General features: G+C 42.7%; 1 protein-coding gene across 5 annotated transcripts in view; it reads right to left on the minus strand.

Moving 5' to 3' along the window:
- Nucleotides 1-17,426, minus strand: part of LOC130174694 (arf-GAP with coiled-coil, ANK repeat and PH domain-containing protein 3-like) — a 73,669-nt gene extending 56,243 nt beyond the window's left edge. The window contains exon 1 of one of the 5 annotated variants that reach the window (XM_056384796.1): nt 17,131-17,424. In XM_056384796.1, the coding sequence (XP_056240771.1) occupies nt 17,131-17,177 (47 nt within the window). In that variant the 5' untranslated portion in view covers nt 17,178-17,424. Of the gene's footprint in view, nt 1-17,130 lie in introns of all 5 variants that reach the window. The other 4 variants (XM_056384794.1, XM_056384793.1, XM_056384792.1 and 1 more) reach the window with 4 other exon arrangements.
- Between the last annotated feature and the right edge of the window lie 2,317 nt (nt 17,427-19,743).

Raw genomic sequence — 19,743 nt, forward strand, 5'->3', positions numbered from 1 at the left:
GCAGATCGGCCGGAGGGGAGAGCGGAGCGGGCGTGATGCAACAGTCTGTAACTGGACTAAACGTAATATCACATTCACATGATTGTTTTTTAACATACCACAGGATCTTCCTGCTCCTCTTGAGCAATGGAAGGGTAATACCAGAGAGCAAACAGCTAAAACAGACCAAGAGCCCGAAAGCTGCTTCAGGGGAATATAGAAACGTTTAATATTTGATATATTATATAAGCAGTGAAACAATTAGGCTAATCAATTAGTTAATAAACAAAGAATTAATCAATAGATCATTTTGACGGTAAAATCACTGATTTAAGTAATTTCCTGGTTGAAGCTTCTGACTTTGATCACTGGCGAGACAAAATGAGGGTTCACACATTTTATAAATCAAAGGCTTAACTAACTGATCAACAACTAGATCAACAGATTGACTGATAATGGAAATTAGTTTAGCGGTGCAGACGTTGATATTGACAGTTCAAGAAACTAGTTTCTACAATTATCTTGTACTTTTCACGTCACTTTAATTCTCCATCTCACACACCCAGAAGTCATATGAGTTTCAGGCATGAGTTATCTAAAAGTATTTATTTTCAGAAAACTACGAAAGTTGGGTGAATACAAGAAAACAAAAAAATCAAACGGTTAAGAATAACAGAGTGGTGGACTGACTTTGCTTAGCAGCTAGCAGCTAATTAAGAAATACTGATTGAACTTAAACCCCTGGTGTAGGTCTTTCAGAAGTGTGGTAGCTCTTTGACTGGAGGTAAGATCATCTCTCATGTTCAGGAGAAACCAGGACGGAGAAGACCTCGTGTCAAAACATCTCACCACTGCACAATCGCACCATTTGGCACAGAAGGCCTTTAATACTGGCTGCGATTAGGCTTTTTGACAAACCAGCTGGGTGTAGTGGCCGTGCATAATGCAATGTCAGCTCCATCCATCCTTCATCGTGATGGGGGGGGGGGGGGGGCACCACAGCCCATGGGGAAATGGCACTTCTGACATGGAGCCAACAGAGACAAAGTCATGTAGGGGAAATGTGAGACAGATTAACCCTTTAAGCACAACAATGCTCCCCAGCGTTTACACCACTCCTGTCTGACGGACCGAGTGAGTTCTGCTTCCTGTGCATCATCACGAGGGAAACCGACTTGAATGGACAGTGTCTCAAATTGTGTGTTTATTATTATTATATAGGATGCGACGTAACAGGAGGGTTGTAAGAGCGGGTGGGGGAGTGGGACGCTGTTGATCAGTGGGAGTGGGGGGGGGGGGGGGGGGGTGCACGTAAACGGAAGAATGGCTGAAAGGCCAGAGAAAGGTCAGGATATGAGAGGTCTCGGCTGGCGGCGCAGGTTTATATTAACTCAGGGTGGTCCGAGATGACTCCAGCACGCAAAAATGTCAATGAAGATATTCGGGGACGAGGGAAACGAAAGAAAGACAGAACACACACTCGCACAGACACACACAGACACACACACACACACAGACACACACACACACACACACACACACACACACACACAGAGGATTCAGAAGAGGCCTGGGCTGTGAGAACCGGCCTGGACAATGTTCCATTGAAGGGAGGAAGACAATAAAGCCTACAGACGTGGTGCTTCTCGCAGCCTTTTTCTGGGCAGCACACCAGGCTGCCAGGGTAAAAAAAAAAGATCCCACAGTGCAACACCCTGACATTTTGGTGAAATAGCTCAGAGAAAATCCCTACACAGGCGTGATGTGTCCGGGCCGTGGTGGGGTTGAGCTGGGAGTCTTCCCGGCATTTTTGTGGGCTAAACACGCAGCTTGGCTTGCACTAGAAAGGCATACCAGACGTGTGAAGCATTCAGCTCTTTCCTGTCTAGAAGCTTGAGAGATGGAGCTCGTAGAAACAACAGTGCAAAACGACAGGCAGCCTCCATGTGAATTATGTTGACGTCCCTTCCACTGCGAACAGACTCCAAACAACTGCTGTTTTACAGAAGAAGAAATTAAACAATATGAACAAATCTGCAACACGCGGAGCCGGTGACGACCCATCAATCATGTGAGGTGAGTGACACGGTATCAGGTCAGCTGACTAAAAGACAGTCAGAGCGAACAGGAGAGGTGTCGTGTCCTGTCACTTCCTCTGTGGGTTTCCCCCAGGTGTTTCCTCTGGTCTGAAGTCAGCAACGTGCCCCTGACGTCAGTTTCTGGCTCCCCTCCATGACCCCCTGACCTCTTCCCATCAGTTCCATGGACCCTGAATGTTGATGTTACTCCTGTGTCAACCAACCAGAGACCTAACCGGACCCTGACACTAACAGCGAGGAAGCAAAACAAGGAGACAAAGGAGGGAGGATACTGAGAAAACACGGTATTCTTTGCTAATTTCCCTTAATGAACCCAGAAACTGTGTGAAGAGAAATCCATCAACCGCACGACGGCAGAAAAAAATCAACAGTGACGCTCGGTGTGCGAAAATCAACGACGGTTGTGCAGCGAAGCGAAGCGTGGGATAGCTGCAACAATGGTGAAACATGGCACTGAATATGTCTCTCTGGAGAATCGCAGCTACAGTTCTTCTGCCAGACTCACAGCGAGGAGAGAAAGGAGCAGAAATCACACAGTTCTGTGAGAAAAAAAAAAAAAAAAAAGAAGTGGAGTAACGTCTCGTTGGTCTGTTCACCAAACCACACTCTCCAGAGAGCGCCACAGCAAACAGTGAGAAAACAATGAAAAACCAGTGAAGTGGAATGCAAAATATTCTGGCCGATGTGTGTGTTTAGTGAATGCAGGCGAAGCCAAGAGAGCTTGAAATAACATGATCCCAAAAATCTCTTGTTTAGAGAATGGAGAAACAGGTAAGGAAGCGTCACAGGCGGCGGTTTGTGGTACAGGTGACACAAGCGGTTGCCCTGGGCAGCGGTGTGCATGGGACACTTGGTGCGTCTCTTCTTCTCAGGGTCATAACTCGGTCGAATCCCGACAAACAGACCTAGTAAACACACAATCAGCACGAGTTACACTTTACAAGCACGTGGTGCGTTTGATGTTTGACAACAGACGCCGACACCGTACGACGTCGTGTTGCACATTCACCAAAACGTCAAGAAATGTTGGCTAAACAAACAGGACACAAGGTGTAGCTCACTGTCTCCATGGCAACATTACACCCCCCCCTCTTTGCATCTCCTCCCAAAGCATGATGGGAACTGTAATTACAAAACTGTTTCTGTTCATCAAGTAATAATAATAATAACTAACAAGTAATTTTCTCAAGCAAATGTACCAGATATTACCTAGTGCCTCGTCTAGCTTCTCAGTCGTGAGGATTTAATGACTGTTTTGTGTTACTTGATAGTAATTCAATCAGTTTGGGGTTTTAGACTATTGTTTTTAGGTATTGGATTATTACATACAAAGAAAAGATTCCGATAAATTATTTAAAATGAAAATGACTTCAATCTTTTATTTAAAAAAAACACAGTCAGAGCCAAAAGTAGGGCTACTACTATTACTAATGATTATTTTCATTATCAATTCATCTCTATGTTATTCTGGTGATTAATTGATTTATTGCTTGGTCTGTTTTACATTAGAAGACACTAAAAACAAATGCCCTTTACAAGCTCATATAACACAAGGTTGTGTCATCAAATGTCGTCCTCTGCAGGACCAGCGATCCAAAGATTTTCAATTTACTATAACGTGAGGACAGGAAGCTGCAAATTCTCAAATACAATGACCAGGAACCATGAAATACTTTAAAAATAACCCTGTGTAATTAATCTATTGTTAAAATACTTGGAGATTACAAATTCTACTACTACTACTACTACTACTACTACTACTACTACTACTCAAAAGTATTCAATTTACAACCATACAAAACACATAGAAGCTAAAAATCATCACATTTGAGAAGCTGGAACCAGGAACCTAAATTGCTGCCAATAAAAATTCCTATCGATCGTCTACACTTTATTCAACCAACTAAAAACCAGTAAACGCCACGTGTCTTCACTTTTCTGTAAACTGGTGGAGTGAAGAAATGTTCTGAGTAAATAATGAGTCTTCTCCTGTGCAGCGGTGGACTGTCATTTAAGGTTTATTAAAGCTGGAAGTCGTTTAAGGGTGTTTAAGGGATTTATGCTGTGACTCAGGGCTGGCAGTCATAGCGGGGGAGTCAGCAACCTCCTCACACACACCGTCTCCCCGGGGTTTTGCCCTTTACTCTGAACCTGCTTTTAATATTCGAGCAGACTGACGCACTTCCTGACCCGTCCCCAGACCCGGTTCTGGCCCAGCCACGACCAGAAGTCTGCCCCCGCACACAGAGGAAGGCAGGGAGGACGGAAAAGAGGAAAAAGAAGGGGAGAGTATGAGGCAGGGAGTGAGAGGGACGGAACAAATTAAAAACAGATGCTTGTACACATGTGATTCAGCATTTCAAAACCGAGCAGAGACGGAGCGAAGAGCCGGCGATTTCTCCCTTTATCTCCTCCCCACACTTCTAGGATGACGGCGTCGTGTTTGTACTGGACGTACAGTTATTTCATATTCCCCTGGTGACGACATACAGCCGCAGCTGAATGCCTGAAATCCCCACTTCTATCGGTAACTTTATCCCATTTCCTGACCCATAGGGTGATAAACATTTAGCATGGGCTGATGTTGACACACCTGGAAACTACCCAGCCATTTTCCCCCTGGAGACTGCACGATTTCCGAGCAGCCTGGTCATCGGGGGAGAAAAAGTTTCAGAGACATGACATTAAACGGTGAAATCTGTTAGTCATAACTCTCCTTTCTACTCTTACTGCCACGACCCAAGAGCCGAGCGCAGCCACTGTCTCACTGAGAGGACAGTTTCCTCACATGCTGCCTTCGACTGGAGGGCATGCTTTTAAATAAAAACAGTCAAACCGCCTCCAGCAGAGTCTGAAAACACAGCTGAGAGACGGGCCACGAGATCGGAGAGACGTTATGTGCTGAGGAAATTGGGTATTTTCCCATTAGTGCTCTATCTTGACCGTTAAACGCACTGCAACCCCTGATAAGAAAACCTGATACGGATTGATCAGATTTCTCTGTGCGGCGTTTCTGGTTAATGCACTCATGAGAGAAGAAGCATTTTAAACAATCCAGGCTCTCGAAGCAGTTAAAGCAGTAGTTTGGTATTTAGGGGAAATGGGCTTATTCGAAGATTGTCTGTCTGTTAAATATAAAGTTGTGTTTATTTGCCTAGTTTAGCATAAAGACTGGGAAACACCTAATTAACAGGTGATTTCTTATATATTTAATTAATCCAAACACTATGACTTTCTTGTTCACAAAAATGTAATATTGTTTAATGTTAGGTTTTTTTGTAGTGGATTGATAGGTGTTGGTTGTTGTGCGTCGTAGGGCTTGTGTTGTGTATTGTGAGTCTCTTTGTGAGTATGAATGATATGAATGTGTAGTGATGTATCTGTGGCCATTCAAGTATTGTCTATAAATTTATGGGGAGTGTAGCCGCTGGTACAATACGGTGGCTAATGTGAATCTAAATAGATAAATAAATAACTATTTTATTTCTTGAAAACAAGCCAAGACTATAGCAAATCATATAGATAAAATATATCCTGCCATGTAAAATAGCAAATTATTATTTTTATACTTTGGTTTTCTCACAGATTAAACACACGAGATACAAACATGTCAATTTGTGCGTTTTAGAGGAGCTGGTAGGTGGATGTTGTTACCTTTAGACCGAGCAAAGCTAGCTGTTTCCCCCTTGGTTCCAGTCTGAGTGACAAACTAAGTGGCTCAACTTTTACATGTAATGGAATTAAGTGTATTTCCCAAAATGTCAAACTATTCCTTAAACATGACATGAAGCAAAAGTCCAATCACAGTAGAGAAGAGAAGCACTGCTCTGCTGTCTCGTCGTATTATGGTGGTCCATCTGACAGCTCTACTTTACAGTCTGGATAATCCTGCAGGAACATTAGTCAGACTATTTATATTAACTCAGAATTATCGTCCATTTCACAAGCCATAACCGGCAGCCACGCACTGAGTCACGCTGCAGCCGAGGCTTAACTCCTTCCTTGCCGGGTCGGAAAGGGGTTGAAGGTGCACAGATGACACTAATCCAAATATGAGCGATTCCAGCAACCTGTTGTTAGCTACGCTCCGGTACATAAACTCTCTACGTCCCGCTCATGTTTCTAGATGTTTTCTGCCTTCGCCATCCCCGGGGCCAAACACATGATCCAGTCTGTCTCCGGGGGCAAATTGGAGCCCTTCTCCTACATATCAAGTGGGGAAAGTGAATTTCCAAACAGTATGAGACATCTGATATTTACAACCATACAGAATTGAGATCAGATGTTCGGTCTCCATTACCATAATCCAATCTGCTAGGGAAAACAAATGCCGAATTGTGAGCGATTTTGTTCACCCGGATCTCTGGAAGAAAGACCAAAGGCTTAGATTATCAGCGTTAAAAGGCTGGTCAGTGTCTTTTTTCGGTTTGTGTGTGTGTGTGTGTGTGTGTGTGTGTGTGTGTGATGTTGCACTCTCCGGCCCAGCTCTTGTTTTCTAACTCCCCCTGCCTCGCATTAGTCATCGCTGGGTTTATTCACCGTGGGTCGTGATAGGAATACTAATGCCAATTTACTACAATTCATCCATCATTTAGGGGCTCAGGATGTTGCCATAGTGCTGATTCAATGTCTGCGGCACAGCATGCGCAACCTGTGGCAACACCGGATGGCTGGTTTGAAAGAGGGAGAAGAGGAACTGAGCTTTTGACTATTGGATTTCGTCGCACTTAATAAACCGTTCACACTCTCGCCAGTTGTGCGCGCTGACTGCGCTCCGTTTCTTTGTCACCTCGCAGGATGTCCGACAGAGGACAGATTAACATGCAAGCGCCCTGCTTTTTTTTTTTTTTTTTTTTTTCTTCACAGCTCTTTGTGTGTGTGCAAAGTGTCTTGCTATTCATTAAAATGAAATGAGAAGGGACAGCCAGGGCTCATGCGGAGAGTTCCCTCCTTTCAACACAAAGGGCTCAGGGATGACATCATCTCCGCATCCCAAAGCATTTCACCAAGGGATTAATCCACATTTACACAAATCATCAATTAACTTCTGGGATATGAAACGTATAAATAGACACAGTATAATACTTGTATAAAATAATTAAAACTGCTCTGTGAGCTCATGGGTGAGAGCACATGCAGACGCTCGGCCATGTCTACAAGCTGACACAAATAACGTTGCTGTTTTTGACCTTCAAAAAGGGAGAGGGCGCATAATGGAGTGATGCATAATTTGTTGGCTACACTAGACAGTATTTTAACTAAAATGACCTGTACACCTGACACCTGAATCATTTCGTACAGGCCGTGATATAGTCTCAATGACACCGCAAACAGAGGAAACTACCTGCAATCTGAACTAAGACCCCATTCACACTTGAACACCTCATGCCTCTCGGGAAGATCAGACAGCTATCCAACATCAAAAAATAAAAAAAAAGCTGATGTGTAAAAGCGTCCAAGACGTATAATTTGCTGGCTGCACTAGGCAGCAGCTCCGGAGGTGGTTTGAGACGTATTCTAGCCAGATGCTGACAAGATGTAAATGCATCTGTCTCTCTGAGATACATATTGTAATCTTTACTCCTCCCAGGAGTAACTACATCAGTAAGTGAGCCAAAGTTCAGGTTCAGGTTTATTGTCATGTCCACGCATAAGCTAGATATACATACAGGGAGGTGACAAGTTGTTCCTCGTGGACATTTAGCAGACGTACAACACACCAAACAGTCTTAAGAGCAATAGTCAGCATTCTTACACTAGCAGCAACATTTTGGATGTAAACAAAATCCAGTGTAGTTTCTCGACATGTTGGTGGAATTTTTGACAAAACAGTCTTGTCATCACATCACTTGTTCTCTTTTCATCATTAAAGCCATTTCAAAAGATGATACAGAAGGTGCACGGAGCTGTTGCAGTGCTCATCTGATCTCAGATAACCTCACCCACCGAACAGTATGTGTGGGTGAGAGAGTATTGATCTGTGTGTGTGAGGGAGCGGAGTGAGCGAGAGCCTGTGAAGACCGATAAACGTTGGTAGCTAGTTAAAACAAATTAGCATGTAGCACGGTAAAATCAAGAAGGATCGCATACATATAAGTGGCCGTACAAGACACGTGACATGATAAGTGTAAACGGGGATTAATGAGCCACAATGTTTGCAAGAATATTCATTCAAGCTTCGATTGACTTGATAAATACGAGGATTGACAACAATGAAGGAACTTTGAGGGAACTTCCTCCATCAGGACGAAGACGCGATCATCTCTACTTGCCATCACTGGAGGGGTTAAGGTGCTGACAACAAGCATGTGAAAATCCGGAGAGGATAATATTCACTTGCATTCTGCTCTGGAGGGACTTGAGGAATCCCAGACCATCAACTACCACCAGACTATTCTCCTCTGAGCAGCAGAAACTTTGCAGCAGAAGTGTAGTTTCAAAGCTCTGTGTGCTGCAAATACAAAAGCTGTCTTTATCTCTTGATGTTTACCCTGAAGAATTCACTATCTGTTGCACATCGCCTTTTCCTTTGTGAGGACACACACTCCTTCGAACACTCTGATCATCAGCGACCTTTCAACAGCTGCCCTACATGCTTTGGCGCCTGGTGAGCTCTGTGGCTCCAACTGGCAAAAGCCCTTCATCTGGTCTCATTTCAAAAAGATGAAAAGCCTTTCCAGCTAATGGTGCAGCGCCTTCTCGGCAGGAGGACGTCAACACTGTGATTAAGAAATCATATTTCCCAACAGTATGTATCATTAGATCTGTTTGCCATCCCTTGCATCAGGATGACACCGATTGGACGTTAAGCCTCCAGGTGCGACACCTTGCCGTCCAGGGATTGAGCCGACGAATGTGGGCCAATCCCTGATTAAGACACACCACCATCAAACTGCACACTGCTGACTTAATCCCTGTCACTTTCATTACCTGGAGTTGTTAGCGGCGGCGCACAGCGCTCACTGACGCCCTTAACAAGATGGTGAAAATACCCCCGCAGGCCAGCGCCACCGAGCTCTCTCTCTCGGTCATTAAATCAAGCACATGAATGAAAATTAAAATAGCATAATAAACTGGCACGGGTGGGGGAGATGCTAGTAGAGCATGAGTTTAATGCGTCTAATGCGGAAATCACAACCAGGACACAGGCTTTATGAGACCTTAAATATGCAACAGAAACAGATTCAGATCCTTTACTTACAGGAAGGTGGGAAATGTAATTAAGTAAAGGTTTGTAAGTATAATCAGAAAAATGTACTTAAAGGATCAAAAGGTAAAAGTACTTGTGACTATGACTTCAAATTGCATATACTGTCAGTAGTGTACTGTTAGTAGTCTATAACAAAGCATCATATTTTATAAACTCTTCATATATTTTGTATGTATGTGGAGTAAAAAGAACAATGTTCCCCTCTGAAATGGGGTGGCATGAAAAGAAAATACTCAAGTAAAGTACAAGTACCTCAAATCTGCACTGAAGTGCGCAGTAGTTGAGTAAATGTACTTCGTTACAACCCACCAGTTGAAGCTCTTTTAAAAGATGAAGGTATCGGCTGCAGCTGTTGCCGCACAGGGAGGCGGATGTGACGGAGGCCAGCTTGATATCAATCACAACAACGAAGAGTCCCCCTCCACCCTCGACTGGCCGAAGTCACAGTGTTGGCTGAACAGAAGGGCCACTGACACAGATTCAAGATAGGAAGGAGGTCAGTCTGAAATAGAGCAGAAGCAACAAGACCACGCAGTAGAAATCCCTTCCAGCTCCATGCAGCTGGAGATGCAGATTCCCTCCACAAACGCAAGAAAAAAATCCCTCCCAACTCCCGAAGCACAAAGACGATTCAACACAACCGTCAACCGTGAACTGAGATGAACCTGATGCGTGGGATTCGTTGCGACTCTGAGCATTAAGGCCTCACTTTAGTTGTTCTTGGTATCATTATGAACTGAATGAGCAGGAACTGACCCCAATACGAAATCAGGGCGTTCAAAGGTGATGAAGGGCGCCGCTTGGCAATAAGTTCCTCTATGTAAACATGTATTAAATACGAAGTCAGTGAATGAAATCCAACTGAAAACTCCTTCCCCACAGAGAATCGGTAGACAGAGAACATCTTGAAATATATATAAAAAAAAATCCTGGTAGTTTCCAGTTCACTAAACACTGAGCAGTATGGAAGAATGGAGCTCAGAAAACTTGCCCAGTTTGGACAGGGTCTAATACTGAGCGCTGACACATAGATTTGATCTTAGTCAAACAGCAGCTGGATGTAGACTGAAAAAACGTTCGATCTGTCGATTAATCATTGGTCCACAGGAAGTTAACTGGACATTTGATGGCTCCATTGTGAGTGTACAAACTATTTGATGACATCATCTTTGGAAATTGTGAGTATTATTTTTCACTATTGTCTCAAATTTTATAGATGAAACTTTTAAATCAAGAAAAGAAATAGAAATAGTGCAGCCCCAGTTTTATCATCTATTGACTTTCAGTCGAATCCTATCGTGACGACGTTTGGGGTTCTGTCGGCCGGTTCTATATTGGATCCAGTTCCCAGTTGATCTTTTTGCTCTTACAGTCAGTTACGGTTGGTCATTGAACATACCAGATAGATTTGGTTACACTTCCTATATGATGCAGCTCATGTCATTAGGACGCTGTAGCATTTCTGACGTCAAATTGTGATAAGAAATCTTGAATTAGCCTTTAGTTACATTCATATGTTGAAATGTAAACCTAATAAGGTTTGATAAGGGATTCCATACCAAATTCAAATTCAGTGAAATACCATCGAACCCCATTTCTAATCGTGTTAGTGTTTTTCCGAGTGAATCTAACAAGCTTTTTCATAATTCATTGCTTATGGTCTGTTTTTTTTTTTTTGCTTGAAAACGGAGCAAAACAATTTCAGAAATCTGTTGCTGTTGTTTAAATAACTGATTTCTTCTTCTTCATCTTTATTTAAAACAACAAAATGAGTTGTGAAACATTTGTTTTCACCACTTCCTCTTTTTTCCATTCGAAAAGAAATTTCATGCACTGAATATCAATTTGTTCGTTTTCAATGTGATTCTCCATACATTCACCACATTTTGCAATTTCAGCCACATCCCTCAGTCATCCCTCATTCCTCCTGTACATCTGGTATTCACTGAATTCACAACTTACTAAATCTCTTATTATGTACTTAATTTTAACAGGCGTAGTTAATTCACCCCTACAAGGCAAGACATTACACCAGATGCTTGGCATTCCTTCAAACCAGGCATCTCCAGGAATTTGACATACATGCATGCACCCCCCCACCCCCCCACCCCCCCACCCCCCCACCCCAGGCTGTCATCTGACTTTGAGTCACAAATCCATCCATCCAGTCATTCTCTCACAGACACACAAGCAGCTAGCACCACAGGTCATTGGCCTTGGATTCTCCCGCCTGTCGGGGCTCTCTGCTGCGCTCGGCGAGTCAATGACAAGCCCATCACCATGAAGGCAGCCTCGCCTCAGCTCTCCGCCCCAAGCTGTTCACATGGGGGGGGGGGGGGGGGGGGGGGGGGGGGGGGCCTGTCTCCCCACCCTGGACCATTGAAACGCAGAGAAAAGAGTCTGTCTCTCAGCGGAAGCAAGACGCTCTCTGGACAATAGTCATATTCTGCTGGAGGACTGTTAGGACACGGGATAGGACCGTCGGGACGGACACTGTAAATCCCGCCACATGGCAAAAAGGCCATTAAAGAAATATCCTCTCAAGCTCAGCCTTCATACTAGAGCCATTCATAGCGCTTCCTGCAAGTTTACAGCATTTAATAGTGTAAAACAAAACCAAGGGGCTGAGAAATAAAAGTCAGACTGTGGCTTGACCAATACAGTGTTTATAAAGTTATTCCTTTTCACTGGTTCAACCCAAAATTACATTCATACACTACTAAACTGTTTTCTAAATTACATTTTGATGACAGATGTAATCGCTGCCTGGACAGTGTTCAGATTGAACTTGTTTTGTTTTGTTTTTTTTTTGTATGACCTGCTACATTTATTAGTGTCAGCAAATCTCCTGGAGGTGGTTGTGGCCCCAGAGACCAGGGTTCACATCCACAGTCCTGTCTGTGGTTTAGGTTCAGACAACAAAAGCACTTTGGTGAGACTCTAAACATAACCATGAAAACGCTTTAAAAAAAATCTAATAAAAATAATAATAACGCTGTAGTCACTACAAGTGGATATTGTACTGTGAGATCAGATATTCTGCCAGAAAACAAACACAGAAACCCAAAACATAATCAAGTCGCAGTTATGTTGCTTCCAAAAGATGTTTGCTGTTGCAGATTAGTTGTATATAAGTGTAATTTTTTAGGAGACAGGGTTGACTGATTTCCAAAAAAAGGGCTGCAACTAAATTGTTATTTGCATTATCCATTAATCTGCAGGTTGTTTTCCTGATTAACTGATTCATCACTTTGTCCCAAAAGTAGTGAAAAATATCGAGAGAAAGTCGTGGAAAATGTCTTTTATATCATCTTCAGACATCTTCAAATGTCAGTCCAGTCCAAAATCCAAAAATATTACATTTACTTTTATGTACAACACAGAAAAACTTCAGCCAGAACAAGTGGATTTTTGGGAGTTTTGCTTAAGAAAACTAGTAAAATGATTATTTGATTATGAAAACAGTTGTCGATAAATTTTCTGACGATCGACTAAAGACTGCGGCTCCCTCCTCAAATGATTTTGTTTTCATTTTCTTACTTTTCTATCATGGTAAACTGAATATTTGGGGGTTTTGGACTGTTGGTCAGGCTAAACACGACGTTATAAAAGGTCGTCATGGACTCAGGAGAATGACGAGCGGCATTTTATTCACCAACCACTTGATCGCTGAAATGACAGGTACATTAATCACTGATGAAAATGATCGTTTGTTGCAGCCATGATACATTTTGTATTAACTACCATAGATGTCACTGGTTGCCAAAAGCCTTCATATATTATCTTCCAACAGTATGTGAGTGTGAGCTCAAATTAACGCGTCCGTGGGGAGAAAACAGCTCAAACGTCGCGTGTTGCCAGTGTTGTGCCGGAGCAAACACAAACACCAAAGTTCCTGTGGCCTTGTTTCCCTTACAGACCTTTTTCTCAGAACAGATGTGGAGAGCATCACTGGTTGCAATCTTGACATCTGTCCGAGTCGGAGTATCCATAGAGACTAAACAAACAGTTTGCTGGAGGGATCTGGTTATTTGTCATGTCGTTGGGAAGTGCTTAAACAGCAGCTTTGGGAGGGAGAGAAGAACTTCAGCGTCTGCCGTTTTGCTCCCCGTCTTTGACAGCGAACTGAGTGATCGATCATTAAAAGGCCAAAGCTCGAGCTAATAAACAGAGGATCCTGGGATATGTCAGAGGTAATTGCGCAGAACTGATTTCCTGCATGATTTTACATGTGTGGGAAGCGGTGTGTCATGCCAACGCTCACAGTGAAAAGCCTTGATTTTCCTGTATTCCGGGCCTGCTGCTTCCTTCCAGTCATCCACCTCCAGGGTTGTTACATAACACCTCATACTGTAGTTCTGCTTTTAGCTCCACAAAGGAGCCGCTCGAATCTTCTCTGAAAACACCGTTACAGGCTTCAGTGGCAACAAGAACACGTCTCTTTCACTGCGTCTTATAGTCACTGAAACATGGCGGGGCAGCAGATAAAAGACTCATAACTTGAGCAAACAGGAACATCTTTCTCCAGCACAGTTCATGCGGCTGCACAGTCACAGCTCCAGCCAGATAGAGGAGATATTCTCATTCACCCATGTGAGAAAAAACATGAAACAATGAGGCATCTCAGAGCTGTAAATAATGAGGTAGGTGACTCTTTAGCATGCAGCTTGTCTCGCTGCGCTGCTTAGCATATGAAACGAGGAAAAGGGGTGGTTAGTGCAAATACCCTTCACTCAGCGCTTCCTGAGATGTGCCTTTTTCTCCGGCTCCAGATGGCAGTCATTAAGGTGCTGCTGCCAAGTCTGGAAGTCTTTGATTTGGGAGCGGAGATTTTTATCTCCGGGAGCACACAAGTGCAGTGTCGGAGAGGAACCAAGAATATTCACTTAGGTACTCTACTTGAGTATTTCCATTTTATAATACTTTGTAATCCGCTACATTTACTTAACAGCTGCGAACAGAAGTTACCAAAGCTTGAGAAATATTGTGTTGAGTGCGCTGTTAAACATGAAACCAGTGGTTCACGACCTTTTTGGTTTTTTGGGCTGATGCGTTGCAAGAAAGCAGTTTGTAGCTGAAGCAACTCGTCACGTCTCAGGTGTCTATGAGTTGTTAGCAGATCCACCAAAGACTTATTTCCTCTTAGAATTAGAGGCCCGATATTTCACAAAAACAGCAAATATTAAAGAAAACGGTGGAAGGTTAGAGGAGCAAAAAGTTGTGACCGAAAGGCCGGACGAGCAGGATCTGAGTGGTGAAAACTGAAAGAGCAGAACTGGCAGCGCCTCGGTGGCTCACCTGGCCGAGCGTGTACCACACGGGCTCGGTCCTGGCAGCAGCGGCCAACGGTTCGGGTCTTTGCTGCGTGTCATCCCCTCTCTTCCCCGTCTATTTCCCACTTTGCTATCAGAATAAAATAACCTATAACTTATCCAACCCTCACCAACAGCTCTGCGGTGCCCTTGAGCAAAGCCCTTAATCTTCTCATGACCCCTCAGGTTTATCTTGTGACCCTTTGAAGGGGCCCGGCCCCTAAACTGGGAACCACCGAACTAAACTACCAACTCCACCGGCTACAGATGCTGCTAACACACTGGTGCATCAGTTTCAACGGTAACAATGTCATATAATAATACTTTGTCTGTGTTCAGCACCTTTTGCACATGCACGGTGTCCTTTCCTTCAGCGCAAACTCAGCTACAAGTCTGACCTCTCATTCTGTCAGTTCAACAAAGTACAAAGCTGCCAGGAAACCAAACTACAGAGAAAAATGACATGTGCCTATAAAAATGTACAAATCCACAGTGATAATCACTCAAAATATTATTAAAGGAGAAGTTCGAGCTTCTGAAAAATGATCATCATTATTATTTCACCATCTAATACACAGAAATACACTGTAAAAAAATATAAGAAATAAGACTGAAATACAATCTATTAACATTTAAAGTAATTTCATATCCACGTGTTTTTGTGCGAGGACCCTGAAAGGACCTTGGCTCAGACTCCCCTCGCAGCCGGAGAGGCTCTTGGCTGTTTGGGAGCAGAGGACCAGGTTTAGATGTGGGTGTAGAAAATTCCTGCTTTATTTATATAACCTTTGGTGCACGGCGGTCAGAGGCTTTGGCACAGACTGAGTGGAAACCTTCAGTTTCCTCTGATCCAATCATTAGTGACACCGTTTGAACTGAAGCTGAAACAATCGATCCATTCAGCATTAGACAACGGACGGAGTATTAATCAGCAACTATTTTGATTATTGATCAATCACATAAGTCATTATTTTTCTAGGCAAAAATCCCAAACATTCACTGGTTCTAGCTTCTAAATGAAGCTGATGTGCTGCTTTTCTCAGTCTTCTGTGAAAGTGAAGCGGATAGAGTCAGACAATACAAGACATCTGAAAACATCACCTCGGGCTTTAGGAAAATGTGAGAGGACTTTTCCACGTTTTCTCTGACATGTTGTAAACCACATGATTAATTGATACTGAGAATAATCATTAGTTGCAGCCCTGCTTTAAACTGCATCCTTTGGACAGCAGCTCATCTATTGTGGAAGTCTAAATGTTATGAGGAATTTTACCTTTATTTCTTCTGCATTAGGACTTTTTATTTACTACACTGTAAATATACTCCAGTACATGAAAAAGTTCAGCATGGAGAATATTACTGAAGTAAAAGTATGAAAAGTAAAAGCACGTGGCCGATGTGAGTGTTATAGTATTAAATATCAAATCATTACTCATGCAGCATCTTACCGTTCTTGTCAGTTGAGCTGGAGCTCATTCTTAACGACTTCAGTTGGAGGCTGCAAGTATTATTTTCATATTGGATTAAACTCCTGACTTGACTGTAAAACAGTGAGGAATGACATGTTCACATTCACAATACTTTTCTGTACAACCATTGGAATTATTATCAAAATGAAAAGCAGCAAATCTTCACCTCTGAGAAGCAGTAACAATGAAATATTTGGCTTTTTTTTTGCACGAAAGTTGAACTATCAGAATAGCTGCCAATTCATTTTCTGGCAATCAATTTACTTGGGATTAACTGACTAATCATTTCAGCTCTTCTTGTGTTGATTTCTTAATTAGTAAATGATCTAAACCTGTTTAATTGTAGTGCAGGGATGTAGTGGAGTAGAGGTAAACAGTGGCGATGTTCAAGTACCTCAAATCTGAACTGAAGGAAGCTACAGTAAATTAAGTGAATATACTTTAGTTACTTTCCAGCACTGTAGGTGCAACAGTCAGGGATGTCCTGAACAACACGTGGTTCTCAAATGGATGCTGATTGATAAATAAACAAACAAACAAACAAACAAACAAACAAACAAACAAAGTGTGGCAGCATGGGGGTGGAAATCAACGCAGAACAGCTATGACTTTGATTTCTGCTCCCAGTCAGTGAGTGAGTCCATGTGACAACTCAAACGGCTGCATCACCATCATCACCATCATCACCATCATCATCATCATCATCATCGTCATGACTACTGTAGGACATTACTGACCTGGAGTCTGTGAAAACGCCTACACATCTGACAGATGCTCCGAACTGTAATTGTAATCCACCATTTATCGGATCGAGGTATTAATCGCGCTGAGATTTCAGTGCAACGTGTCGCAATTTAGTCAAAGCATGCAGAGAGTACACACACATAGGCGCGCGCGCACACACGCACGCACACACACACGCACGCACACACCTTTTACAGCCACTGACTGGATTCCGTAATGAGTGAATCAACCAGCAAACACCAGGCTGCATGAGAACTGTGGCGTTCACCAGAGACGAGAGAAAGAAAAAAGTGTGATAGTGAGTTTCATGTTCTTACCTGAACCGGGGTGAATCTTTAATGCAGTCTTCAAAATCCACCGTCATTTTGTCGGGCTGGAGTAAAGTTTTTTCGCGCGCTTAAAACGTGGATTTCATCTCCTGTGCAGATTAAAGTAGAGATGTTAGTATCCGACACTGCGATCCTCCCTCGGTCTTCTGCTCCCTCACTCAGCCAGTCCTCCTCTGAGGATCTCGTGCCGCTTCACTCAGTACTGGACCTCGTGTTGCATTCACGTGCTCCTCTTACGGTCGGAGTTTTGAGCTCAACACATTCGACTGCACTACTTCCAGCCTGTAACACTTATCATCTAAATTACGCTACTGTTCAGTTGCTTTACTGGGAAACTGTGCTTTTCTGCAACCGCTATTGCGATGACTCCCATTACCAAAACTCTCATTACCATAACTCCCATTACCAAAACTCTCATTACCATAACTCCCATTACCATAACTCCCATTACCAAAACTCCCATTACCAAAACTCCCATTACCATAACCCTTTTCAAGCTGTTAAACGCCATGATTGTAGTTTTCTAAACCTAGTATTTTGTGTCCTTTCATATTTTTTTTCAATTTTCCTATCTTTTAAATGATTGTTTTTTATCTTTTGTTTTTTTTTTGTTTATTGTGGAAGCCACTTTGAGCTGCATTCATTGCATGAATTAAGCTATATAAAAAATTCATTATTTTGGGAGTATCTTTTCATCCTAAAAGGCCAAGTCAAATTTTATTTATACAGCCCGATACAAATCACAAATTTGCCTCAAGGGGTTTAACAATCTGTACAGCACTGTGAAACCCTCTATCCTTAGACCCTTGAATCGGACAAGGACAAACTGCCCCCACAAATAAAAAAAAAAATTAAAAGGAAAAGGCGGAAGAAACCTCAGTAAGAGGAAGAGAGGGGGATCCCTCTTTCAGGATGGACAGACATGCAATAGATGCTGTGTGCACAGAATAGAGTGATACAGTAGATTTACAGTGTGGACAGTCAGGATGACAACATTATCGTAGCATTCCCGAGGAATATATCTGGGAGGACATAGAACAATAACTTCCAGGTGCGGCCCACAGATAGGACCCGAGCCACATAACCTCCTCTCCACCATGAAGACCTGGAAAGAGGACAAGACTACACAAACATACAAGAGGCAATACCAAGCACATCATTCACACGTCTCAGAGAAGGAAACAAACACTCGATCATCCACATCCAAAGCATCTGGAAGCATCTCTGTGTGTGTGGACAAAATATTAATTTTAGTTCCTCAGCTCAATACACATGTAATTTTGCAATTTCAAACTCTTCTCAGTATCAAATAGTATAGAGCAAGGGGGGGGGTATGGTCCAACAAAGGGGCCCCCTTGGGGGTTAATCCAGCGATGACCATGGGGTTTATTAATTAAGAGATGTGTGATGAAGGTATTTATATACTCTCTGCTTTGTTAACTCAAGCTATGAATAAGCAACCAACCACAATAGCTTCAGTTACTGCTAATGGTTCTTGGTGCTCCCTAAAGTCACATTCAAACCACTCATCTTTTCACACCTTTGATACAGTGTGGTATGTGTGTCGTGTCAGATCATCGTGTTTTACTGCTGTGCAAGCTGCGACATCTATTTAATGTAAAAGCTTGAGTCACTGAAACTAATTCCTTGATTCCCAAACATTTAAAAGACAGCTTGACACATTGTAGGGTTTCTATATCATACTGCTTTACCATGCAGTTGTTAAATGAGGGTATCCTGAGTGCATCAGTTTCCCCAGCAGGGCTATTATTAATTCACAGGAAATAGGAAAGCTTGGAGAAAGAGCGCCTGCTTGGGATTTCACTGCAGGTTTTCATAGAGCGTCATTGTTCCTTCCTATCCGGGCTTTAAAAAGGCTGGAGCTCAGGCCATGAATGGAGATGATCTCATCGACTCTCAGCAGAGAGGTGTCTTGACTAAATGCCACCGTCATTCACTGAAATCTTTGGAGGAAAGATACTGGCTCATGGGAAGGCAGTGTCAGCTGGTGGGTTGGTCCAGTATTTACATATCTATCGAATGAATTGCCATGAAATTTCAGGGAGACATTCAAGGTACCCAGAAGATGAATCACAATAACATGTCCTGCCCTGATTTATCATCTACTGCCACCAGCAACATTTTAACTTATCTAGTGAAAAATCTCAACATTTTACTCGATGGATTGGACATTCGGACATTCATGGTCCCCGGTGACTTTGCTGAGCTCGTTACTTTTCATCTTCATGACTTTGACATTTTTGGTTTTAAGTAAAATATCTGGAAAAGTTTAGGATGACCCTATAGTGCACTTTCATTGCATTACACATGGTATGTCTAAGCAGAGCCTCACAGGGCTGCGAGCATGGCTTCATCATTTACTATGAATTTCAATTTTTTATTTCTATGAGGTCTGGTTTACATTGTTTGACATTAGCCTTGGCATAGTTCTGCGCTCTCTCAGTGACCCTCTAGTATTCCATCTGTTTTCCTTCCCTGAACATCAGATAAATATTATTATTGAATATAGTCTTATTCTAATTCGGCTGGTGGTCAAAAATCTATTCCACCTTAACCTATAAAACCATGCAGGACCATCAC

The sequence above is a fragment of the Seriola aureovittata genome, chromosome 9, assembly GCF_021018895.1.
Source record: "Seriola aureovittata isolate HTS-2021-v1 ecotype China chromosome 9, ASM2101889v1, whole genome shotgun sequence".
Classification (NCBI taxonomy): domain Eukaryota; kingdom Metazoa; phylum Chordata; class Actinopteri; order Carangiformes; family Carangidae; genus Seriola; species Seriola aureovittata.